The sequence below is a fragment of the Phyllobates terribilis genome, unplaced genomic scaffold, assembly GCF_046119375.1.
Source record: "Phyllobates terribilis strain yellow unplaced genomic scaffold, ASM4611937v1 Scaffold_12__6_contigs__length_324123572, whole genome shotgun sequence".
NCBI lineage: Eukaryota > Metazoa > Chordata > Amphibia > Anura > Dendrobatidae > Phyllobates > Phyllobates terribilis.
In genome coordinates, this window is record NW_027362772.1 from 262,974,120 (window position 1) to 262,986,013 (window position 11,894).

General features: G+C 43.7%; 1 protein-coding gene across 8 annotated transcripts in view; it reads left to right on the top strand.

Moving 5' to 3' along the window:
• Positions 1-11,583, top strand: part of SAMD11 (sterile alpha motif domain containing 11) — a 180,701-nt gene extending 169,118 nt beyond the window's left edge. For 6 of the 8 annotated variants that reach the window (XM_073656944.1, XM_073656946.1, XM_073656948.1 and 3 more), the window contains exons 10-14: positions 116-194; positions 1,674-2,401; positions 6,603-6,727; positions 8,335-8,445; positions 10,165-11,583. In XM_073656944.1, the coding sequence (XP_073513045.1) occupies positions 116-194; positions 1,674-2,401; positions 6,603-6,727; positions 8,335-8,445; positions 10,165-10,404 (1,283 nt within the window). In that variant the 3' untranslated portion in view covers positions 10,405-11,583. The remainder of the gene's footprint in view (positions 1-115; positions 195-1,673; positions 2,402-6,602; positions 6,728-8,334; positions 8,446-10,164) is intronic. The other 2 variants (XM_073656945.1, XM_073656947.1) reach the window with 2 other exon arrangements.
• Positions 11,584-11,894: the final 311 nt, after the last annotated feature.

The window sequence follows — 11,894 nt, forward strand, 5'->3', positions numbered from 1 at the left end:
AAATGCATCTATTTCTGGACCTTTCCTTTAAGACTGCATATGTGCAGATTTACCTTGAGAGGAGACAAGTTTATGTCGACCAGATACTTTACTAGACGCATTTCTATTTCTGCAGGTTACGGTTTCTTGCAACCAGCCCAAGCTGAAATGTTTGCACGGCAGCAGGAAATCCTACGGAAACAGAATCTGGCCAGGTGACTATATTATTTCCTTCTATACAAAGGATCCAAAACCATCAAACGCTGCATTTTATTGACCCTTTTGGCGTCTGGCTCCAGGAAAGTTCCTGGTATTTATGTCAGATGGGCGCCTGTTCACCGTTTGAAAGACAAGAGCATCTTTTTGACTGGTATAAAGCAGGGATACTTTTTATTTTTTACAAGGTTGCCAACCTGATTTTTTTTTTTTTTTCTGCCTGGTTTATCAGAAAAATCAAGGTTTTACAGGGACCTTGGAAAACCATAAGAAATCATTCAGAGTAGAAAAAAAACAGGAACTGGCGCTGTCACTGTGTAATATCAAGAATGACTCCAATGTGCTCCCGATAGGAATGTATTGGATCAGTAAAATCAAGTACCGTATATAAACCGTATTAATACACAACGCGTTTCAGCTGAATCTAGGCTTCTTCAGGTGTAGACACCGAAACGCGTTGTAAATTACTACAGTTTATATACTTGTTTTTACTGATCCAATACATTCCGATCAGGAGCACATTGGAGGAATCATTCTTGATATTACACAGTGACAGTGCCAGTACCTGTTTTTTCTACTCTGTGTGACTACCGTTGGGAACTCCTGGGAGGTGGTTTCCCTCCTTTCACTAGGTCGGCTGCAGTCTATTGCAAATAGTTCATGTTTTTTTTGGGAGTTGTGCCTCTGATTGCACAACTTCATTAGGTGACTAAGGCTCCTTTGCAACTCACCCTTCCATGTTATTCACACTTACTACACTTGGATAGCACCACACTTTTATCTCCTTTAGGATCTTCCACTATACATAATAAATAAGATTTTAAATGGTGAATGACTACATCCCCATAATTCTGATATGGAGACATAAGCTGCATTCACGAAGAACTGGAAAATGATGACACTTACAAGTACCCTATTTTTACGGACTACCCATGAACTTCTAGTCGGTTTGCAGAATGCGCTATTCTTTACAGATAAAGTGTATTGCGTAGTATAAATTATGGCCCTGATTTATCAAGACTGAGGCGTGGTGGAGTGTGAGGCGCCTTATTCATTAAGAAGGTACGGCGAGAAGTGTCGGGGACTGGAATAAGATTTGAAAAGTGGTTGTCGCCACACCCTGTCCCAGCTTCGTCCACTTTATCTGGGTTTTGTGCCATAAGTTGTAACATTTTTGCAAAATCCTTGTTGCGCAAAGATTTTGTGACTTTTCAAAAGTTTTCTGATGAATCCGGTCCCTAAGTGTTTTTAACATGGGTGGTATATGGAGGGTAAAGGGTTTCTGTTGGGAGATCCTCCGGGTGGAATGGCTATTACCGCTTTGTTTTTGACTATTCCATCACGAGAAGATATTGGCATCACCCAACCACTTCAGTGACCATTGCTCCCTGCAAGACATTACAACATAGACTCTACTTTATATGACATGTATCAAATAAAATAAGATTTTTATGGGAATATTTTTTTCTTTACTTCAGCTTGTCTTCTTATTTTTCCCAAAGACTTGAAATGTCAGCAGAAATCATACGGCAAAAAGAGCTGGAGAATCTTCACAGACAGCGGCTTCTTGCTGGTGATCCACTGACTCTTCACCCGGGTTTACCCCCCGACCACCCGGCACTGCGCAACATGCATGAGCTCCCCGAAGGTCACCCTTTAAGAGAGGAACTTTCCAGAAGGAACGCCATGCTTGTCTTAAGGCACAATAACACCCCACTGCTCTCTTTAAATCATCAAGGGGTCCCTAGTGTGCCTCCTCCCAAGGAATCCCAAAGTGCAAGGAGGACAAGTCGAAAGTCTGCTCATCACCGGATGGAGCCCCAAGGAAACCACGGTGAAACAAAGGAACTCTTGGATCAACGTATGAGGGAAGGGGTATCTGACGGAAACGATGAGGAGATGAAAGATTCAGAGAGTGAGGCAGAGGAGAAGACCGACAGTCTGAGAGCTGAACGTGGTGCCTCATCCTCATCCCATGAACTGCAAGAGGGCAAAGATCCTCTTAAGGGGGGAGAGTCTCTAAAAGAGTCAAGTGACTCACACAGCCACCAAAGCCTGTCATGTGCTCCATCAGAGTCACCGACTCATCTTCTGGGACCAGGAATCAACAAAGGAGATGCAAAATATTTGCCCTCCAGCTCAGTGCCTCCACCTCAGCCCCTTCCCTTTGGCTTCCCCTATGCGGTCAACCCTTATTTCCACACAGGTAGGTAACATTGCCACATTACTGTTAGTAATTGCATTATTATTATTATTTTTTTTACAATCAGTCTCTTTTCACTTGAAATAAGCTGCCATGGGGGTATCCTGCAGACGATACCCCTCAAAACAGCTGTCAATTTCCCTTTAGTGCCCCCAGAGGAGGAATGAAGTATTACATAGTGCTCATAAAACTCAATAGACGTATCCATGTGATGCATGGACATTTCAGACCCTCCGATAAGTGGGAGCCGCTCTTTATATGCTCCGGCTTATTGAATGAGGGACACTCTTGCTAAATAATAGTTAAAGTGATTATGTGCTAGGAAATCTTTTAAGATACAATCACAATAAAGGAATAGGGGACATCCGATATCTGCCATGTATGCTCGTCTATCTCGCGTGAGAGTGTGGCTGCTGGACGTCTCCGGTGCCGCTCATTTTTTGAGAACTGATCACATATAGGGAAAAATATCTAGAGCAGTGAATGAGTTAATATCTGTATTGACAGATGCCCTGCACAGCATATGGGGGACCCCATATTCCCTCCACCTTTCCTCCCTCTAGTCTGTCCAGGCTCGCGCCGGCTGTAATTGAGTGAGACAGCTGTGCCGGGACTGGATTTAGCAATATTGATTTTGCAATACATTAGGAGAATGGAATTCCTATCACTGTTCCAAAGGCTTCCTGTTAAAGCAACACCTCCCCCCTCCGCTAGTCCTCGTCAGACCCAACACCCCCATCCTACAACTCCCATCCAAGCTCAAATCGAAAACAAATGGGGGTGAAGTTTTCCCCTGTGCTGCTTTTTCTTCTCTAAAAACCCTTTGGTTATGTAATATTGTTATATATCCTACATAAAGGCTCTGGTATATCAGTTGTAATATTTTCTCCTTTACTGGCCACTAGGGGCACTATAGCATCTGCAAGTCTTATGCAGTAGACACCACTGGTATAGCGCCCCTAGTGGTCGGTGGAACATAAGATATTACAGCAGGTATGCTAAGCACATGTCATGTGTAACAGCAGCTAATACAGGACGAGTGAAGATCATTATTGTAAATGTTAACTTGTAAAATCATAATGGAGTGAATGAGATAAGCCGACGTGGTGCCGGGAAGTGAACCCCATTATAATGGGGTCTTTTGAAGTGAAAGCTAAACTGTAAGTACAACTATAAAAAGAAACAAAAAAAAGTTTTAACAAGTTTTGATAAAGTTTTGAGCAGTGAGGTTCCAGGCGCCGAGACCCCGACACGAGACCATAGTCGATGGAGTCAGTTTTCAGCATTTCTCCCTCTTATATTTTAGCAATTGGTGGGGGGTTTCAGTACCTGGACCCCCCACTGATTTAAGGTCAGGTGTGCAGATCCATTTTAAGCTTCTTTCACTGGGCAGCAACTAAGTAAAATGATTGGATTGATGAGACAAATTATTGTAACCCAAAAAATGTTAGTTAATTCAATATTTTCAGTCTAAATTTATTGTTTGTGTATAAGGAAACCTAAAGACGACGATTTATGGCTTTATTCTGAGAATGTGAAATGTAAATTCTTGGGTAACTCTGACAAGTAACCACATAGATCAACCTACGAATCTCCACCTATATCATTAATATAAATAAATCCAACATAGTTTGTCTTTAGTGGAGTCGGCGCTACAAATCCCCAGCATAGAAGTGATACAATTCTGGCTGCCTGTGGCCACCACTAGGTGGAGCTTATTGTAGACAATATATACATTGAACTCAATAATAAACCTGTATACAGTGAGTGCCTCCTAGTGGTGACGGCAGCCAGGTATGTATCTTTGTAAGTATGCGCAGAGGATTTGGAGCTCCGACCACAATATTGATGTTATAAAGATCATTTAGCACAGAAATAAATTTGATCTTGTGAACAGGCAGATAATTATGTTTTCTCAAGGTATGATGATACATCTATAAAAAATATAACTGGTAAAATGTGACTGTTAGGAACCTGTAGCCCCCACCACGTGGCGCTCCAGCTATTTCTATACTACAACTCCACCATGCACTGACATCCGCAGAGTATGATGAGGGTTGTAGTCTTACAACCTGGAGATCCGTGGATGGAGAGTCAATGATTTATCTGGGTTGTAAGTAATTTGGATGTACTCAGACGGCTTCACACAGTATTGCAATGAAAAATAAAAGTTAAAAACTTAAAAAAAAAATCCTCCAAACTATTTTCTCTTATAAAGAAGAGTAGAATAATATTTATACCAGGATTTAGCCTATAGGTAGCCCATGTGGGGGTGCAGGTGATCGCAACAAGGATTAAATATCTGCTGAATTTGAGTGATTGTCACCATCTAGTCTCGGGATGACACTTTCTCCTTACGTTGTCCTTCATTTCCACATGGATATTGCGATAGTCTTTGAAAGGGTTACAGGAAGATGGAAGCTGCCAGCTCCGTCATGATTTTAGAGACCCTATGAGCCCTATAAAGTTGGGGCCGGGGGCAGGCTGTGCAGCTGTGCATCCTGTCACTGTGCTGTAATACTCCGCTGACCTCTGCGCTCCATGTCTCTGCACGCCTCTGAGATGTGAGAAGAGGGGAGGCAGCGGTGGTTTATCAGTGCCAGTCCTAGCCCCCATCCTGTCTGTCTCTGACTCTCTGTGACCGACCTTGTCTTCCCTCTAGTGTGTGAGATATGGGACTGCCAGCAACCGCCCCACACACCCCGGGGACCGCTCAGGAAGCTAAAATCCTTTCCATCGATCCCTGGCCCGGAGTACAATTAACACAACCTGGCATGAGCTGTGCGCTCACCACAACCTCTGCCTCCCGCTCCTGGCAGAGACCTGGGGGTAATATACACAGACGGCGAACACCGTATATAGGGATGTACTAAAATATCATTCTTGTAAGAAAAGCTGCAAATCGTTGTAAATTAGACCGTGTTCCCACGTAGCGTACATACTCCATTTAACCGTCCAAGCAAAGTGCATAGGATTTCATAAAGACTTATGCCCAATGTGCATTTAAAAACTCTGTCGAACTGTATGTTTTTTTTTGTGGGTGCATTTTTTTTTTCTCTCTATAGGTTTTTATGGGGAGCTTGCAAAAAAAAAAATGCACCCAACAACGCAACTTCAAATCTGCACCAAATGAAGAGAAAATGGCAAAAAACCCACAAAAAACAGCAATAATCAGAGAAGATTGTTGTTGAGCATTTTGGGGGTTGACACCTGCAGAAATCACGTGGATAAAAAGCTGCTGAAAAAAAAAAAATGCAAGATTTACGCTATGTGTGAACATGGCCTTGAGAAACAGAGCCGTATTTGGTACAGCTCACCTCATTTCTTACCTGTGGATCGCATGTAAATTTAGTGCAAATTCAACTCCCACATACTACATACACATCTTACACACATTACATATACACATGCAGACATGTTACACACGCACACATATTACACACAAAAAAAAAAGAGAAAATGCATTTAACTCCATAGAAACTTGCGCCCCACAGTATTGGACCGTAATTGCACTTGTTGCAGCAAGTGCAGGCAATTACAGGTAGGATTGTTAATCCCATCCCGTACCCGGGCCTCAGAGTAGCGGACAGCTCCGCCGTCTCTTTGCTGCCAGACATAGTGGCAACTTCTGGCCGCCAAGAGCCTAAGGAAGTGGCTAATTGGGAAGTTGTTCCCAGCTCCAGCCATCCGCCTCCTTACGAGACGCGGTGCTTGGAAAGCCAGCGGCAGGGTCTGACCTCAGGCTGTGCGCGGAATAATTGCGCTCAATTTATTTTTGTTCCAGTCCAGACCAAGGAAATCACGCTGACCTCCCCGTGTCGCACCTTCCCCATCATACGCACACACATACTCTCTACCTACCAGGGGCCTTTAGGTCTCTTGCTACAATTTGCACTCTCTTCACACCTGGAGAGATCTACCAACAAAGCATTATGGGAGCGCGGAGTCTGGACCCTGCGTGGTGTTGACAGGTCATTAAAGATGGATGTTAGGCTGCAGAATATGTTCATCTTGCTGCCTCCTTGTTTTCTTCATGGGATTTTAATGATTAATGCCTCTTTTCCTTCCTCCCCCACCTCTGCTTTTCCTCATGCAACCTCCTCATCCTTCTTCACCTTGTCCTTCTATCTTCCTCCCCCCACCTCCATCCATCACCCACTTTTTTTTTTTGTTTTCGTCTGCTCATCCCCCTTCCCCTCGTCAGGTGCCATGGGGGGGCTCTTCCTGGATGGAGAGGAGAGTGTGGTGCTGGAGGACCTCAGCAAGTGGACAGTGGAGGACGTCTGCAGCTTTGTAGGCAGTCTGTCTGGCTGTGCTGAATACACACAGGTAAATCCATATGACTCCGCTTTTGTATATGGCTCCTCTCTAGTGTTCCCATTCTGCCCTGTCTCCTTCTATAAAGCTCTATTCATGCCCTTGTGACTGGCTTCTCGCTGGTCTGCCACTTACTCCTCATTAGAGGATGTATCTGGACCTGGAAGCTTTATTGCTCATTAGAGGGTAGAGGATGCCCTCTAACTGTCCCTTTTACCACCCCCTCCTCTCTTCCTTCATTCTGCTCTCCACCACAGTTTAAGAGGGGAGGTTGAGGGGCTGCTGTGTTGTTTTTTTTTTTTCCTTTTTCCTTTTCCCCTGTGCTAATCCCCTCATGACATGCTTCATTAAAACCACCTGCACCGTCATACCCCCCCTTCCCTCCCTGCAGCTGGGCCAAAGAGTAAGACAGGCTACAAGTCAGAGTTGGAGAGGAAGCGGGAGAGGCGGCGGGGGTCAGGACTGCACACAAGAGCGGAGCCTGTGCATGCAAAACAAGCTGAAGGAGAGTGCAGGGGGGAAAAGAGAATACGGCGGGGTTCACGTGCTAAGGGTTCAAAGCAGCTACTACATAAAACGGCGGAAATAAAGGAACAAACTTGGGAAATTATCGACAGATTCTACACTTTCTGCTGCCCCGTCCCCGAGGTAAACAACCAACCTGACCTCCCTTGGACGTTTCCCGCTCAGATACATCTGTATTTCCATGTTTCGGCCGTATGGCGGACCGAGGGGGACAGGGCTGCTGCCGAATGCGGTCACTTATTTACACCTTAGGTTCAGTTTATTGACAAACAAAACAAAGTTACAGATTGTTCTAATATTACTGTTAGAAGAAGAGGTTCCAAGAAAACAGCGTGAAAAAACTGATATTGCCACAGTTTAGGATCTAACGACATCCTCCATCCCTAACCCACCACCACACGTCCAACAACAAGCATCATACCGTGTGAACATATTAGTAAACCACAAAACGTCATCCTTACAAACCGCCGCATGGAAATGCAAATGAACGGCCGTGCACCAAGGTGCCATAATTTAGAAGCGACAAAATTTGCAAAACAGGATTAAAAAAAAAAAGTATCCTACAGATCCAAACAAAAATGTATTGGCCTCCTGGATTTGTCATGAAGGTGGCTACTTTATATGCAAAATAAAATGTATATCCAAACCTGTTCAAGAAATGCTCGGTGCAGACGAAGGTATTTATTTTCATCCGAGAAAGTCGGATCAATTATGCCGATCAGAGCACCATCATATTCTCTTGGATGAGAAGACGATGGAGTAAAAAAATGTCTCCATACATTGTCAGTCCGTGTAAATCTGACTGCACTCAGATGTCATCAGAGTGCAGTTTGAGGTTTTCCACGGACTCATTGACTTCTGTGGATGAGTGTAATCTGAATATTGGAAAGATTCGGCACGGCAACATAGACTAACATTGTTCGCTGTACGATCCGATGTTTTAATGGATCGCACTCAAACCGATAATACGGCCCTTGGGTTGTGATATTGCAGATTGTGCCACCTTCTCGGGCATTTAAACCAATGTGATCAATTGCAGGGACGACTTATTAGGAAGTGATCCTTTACTAACGGCGATCTTGCTCTCTCTGTAGGTTTTCCGGGAGCACTGTATAGATGGGGAGACTTTGCCTCTATTGACAGAAGAGCACTTACTGAATAACATGGGTCTGAAGCTTGGGCCGGCACTAAAGATCAGAGCACAGGTATGTACAAGTTTAGTCCACCGGCAGGGGATGGTGGGAGTTGTAGTTTCACGATTGGTTCAGGAGTATGATATAGCGCTATTTATTAGATATATTCAGATTTCGCACTTTATAACTTCTGCAGAATGTATTCTGCGACCGCCTGGTAAGGTATCGGGACTCTGCAGTGCTGCGGCCGGTAGGACACACGTACGCCATATAATAGGATTGCGCTGTGGCCTGCAGGCCTTATAATAAAGTGGTAACTGCAGTTTATAGCTCTCCCTTCAGCCCCGGCTGTTTATGACGGGTATAATAAAAAGGTTCTTTGGCCAATTGTTCCCCGTGGATCAATTCGTTAGAAATGTGCTGCAGTTTAACAGGTCAGGGAGGGGTCTGCTTATTGGATTTGGGGTGGGTGGGGGGAATCAGAATTAATGGTTGTATACTTTGGAAAGGATATAGTTTGCGGTAAGAAAGTTGAAATGCATGCACAACATCCGCATGAATTGTGTAAGCTTACTAGAGAAGAAGATGGATCATTCGGGAGCTTTGTTCTCTTAGAATTCTGCATTGTGCTGTCCCTCAGTTATTCCTCTTGGAAATGTTAACGATTTCCCATGACAGGTGGCACATGTCCTTACACGCTATGCCACTGTCTGAATGTATGGAGATATACCATCATTGACTAGGGGACAGTTGTGAATTATAAGCGAGGTTTACAGATCGCTACCGTTGTGGACACTGCACCAGCAAATCTTCTTGCTCAACTTTATTACTAAGTCAGTTGCACAAGTTTGAGGTCAGGAGGATAGCCAGCCATAAACTGCATATAGCCATGCGATATCACATCAGCCATAGACTCCCAGCATAAAAAACCCACCGCGTATCCTTTCTTTATTTGTTACTCTATATAGGTATGTTTAGAAAACTACATTTTCTTTTTCGAGCGTAAAAAAAAAAAAAATATGCCAACCCAAGCAAAAATGACACTTTTTAGAATATGCCGGCTGCATGAGGACTTGATATATTCAGTCTAGGCTTTGCCTATGCAAAATGAGAACCATATGCTAAAAACTAAAGCCCCCGATTCACCATTTATTTATTTTTTTTAATCAGAATTTTCGTTTTTGCACCGAATTCTTCAAAATTGTACACATGCGTTGGTGAATTTTGCTCAAAATCAAAGCGGTTCTCTTTTTGTTGCCTGTCTTCAAAAAAAACGTTATTTTGTATGCCCATTAAAATTTGATTTTGTACTCCACTATAGAAAATTTGCTCCAAAATTTTGCAGCATTTCAAAAATTCCCCAATGATGAATTACAGTAGGCTAAATCACCTGGATAGGGAAAACGATCGCAATGATATCAACCATAAAAACTGATGACACCACCTAAAGCTTACGAAACGCACAAATTGAATAAGGCATAAATAACAAAAAGTCACTATTGATCCAGGTTCACACCAGCACATTTCATGGTCTGACTATGAGGCTGCAAGTTGGGAGACTCTCAGACACATCTGGGGCTGTAAATTCGGGTTGACCGGACATTGTGGTATGTGTATTGATTGTGAAATGCGCTGGTGTGAACCCGGCCTTAGAATGCCAGAAAAAAGGCAGAAACTCAATGGTTATTCTAGGCCTATTCATGGTGTTTTTGTTGGACCCGCTCTCCCGAATATCTGTTATTTTCAGGACTGCATGCCGGCGATCTCATTATTCGTCATTAACTTTTTCAGGTTGCCAAAAGAATTGGACGAGTCCTTTACATGGCAAGTTTTCCCGTGGCGTTCCCCCTACAGCACCCGAGCCTCAGACCATCGGACAGAGAGCTGACAGGCAATGAAATCAGACCGCCCTCTACTGGCAGCGCTGGATCCCCTTTCCCCAGCGCACTCCTTCCCCCCAGCCGCATTTCACCGAAACATGAGAACGGCAATGCAACGTACTTAAATGAACCTGCTAAATCTCTTTCCTAACCGTGCCCCGTCGTTGGAGCTGGATATTTTAACGTCTGCGTTGCGGAAGCCGGAGCTTTGGACCAGAAGGGATATTCTTCTGGGTAGCTGCTATCCCTTCAGCTGCTTGAGAGACTAAATAACCGAGAGGGTTTGCATACAGTGTAAAGAATAATAATAAAAAGCAAATAAAAAAAAAAAGAAGCCCTACACCTCCAACGGGTGAAACAGATAAATATATGTATGTATATATTTTTATTTTCCATTGACACCTTTGTAAAGCGATCAAAGAGAGAGATTGGTGGACGACCCTATTCCAGGAATGACTGGAAATCTGCAGAAGATTAAAGGAGAAGTATAATCCTAACACAACTATGGGGGAATGGAGCATGGTCCTGCCCAGCTGTGACTTCTACTGCAGTCACAGGCGGTGGCATCGTACCAGTGTTCAGGATGGCGCCACAAAATGAAGCCAACAATCCTTACAAGGCTTTCAATGTGAGGGTGTTTGTCTCTTTGTTTGCCTCGCCCCGCTTTCCTATGCATCTCCAGCAACTCAATATTGTACCAAAGAATAACCGCGCCGCCATGCTGCCGGCCGGCGTCGGTACATTGCTGGAATTGGGTTCTCTTTTAGTCTATACTGCACCTTTTTAGTTTATAGCCCGCTCTTGATATCCTGATATAGATTAGTGTCCCACGTGGTCTGCCTTGTTTTATTTTGCTTCAGTGAAGGACTGGCACAAGGGGCATCAAACCTATTCTTCATCTGCTTTGGACAATCCTCAAAACAGCCCCCTTTGGTAGCAAGTCTCGTAATGGACAGCAACAACGTGTCAGGCACTGAGTGAATGACTGTCATGGACTCTGGGGTGGGACATCTGAACTACTGCAAATGGACAGAAACACAATGTTGTCCTGGGTACCCTGTGATACAGGCTGTTATGGTACTTGCCCGTGTGTGAGGTTTTTGTTTTTTTTATCATTATTTCTAAGGGTTTTTTTGTTTTGTTTACATGTTTTGGCGTCATCTATTCGTGCTCATCCACAGATTATGTTCATTTCTATTGGAAAAAATGAGTTGTAGATCAGCGGTACAGTTAGCAAATTGTTCTTTTTTTTGTTATTAAAACTCAGACCTTAACAGATCACCAGAGTATGCTGCATAGCAGCAACTTCAATAAATGAAAAGTTATATAAGTCACTTGTGTGCTGGAAGTTTTTATAGAGACTAAATCGGTATGTGCCAATGATGCCAACCTAGACCGATCTCACAAAGAAGCTGGAGAACGATAAGAGATTTCTACAACATTTGAAGGTCAGTTTTATAAGAACATTCATGTACAATCACCGGATCATTGACATAAGCTGACGAATGAGCATAAGGCCGTGAGCACACCACACCTTCTGTCTGAGAGAATCGGGCCGATTATGCTACTCACACTCTAATCACTGTGTGATCTGATGTGGACAATATGGAAAAAAAGACATTTCCATCTTCTCCATTCTGT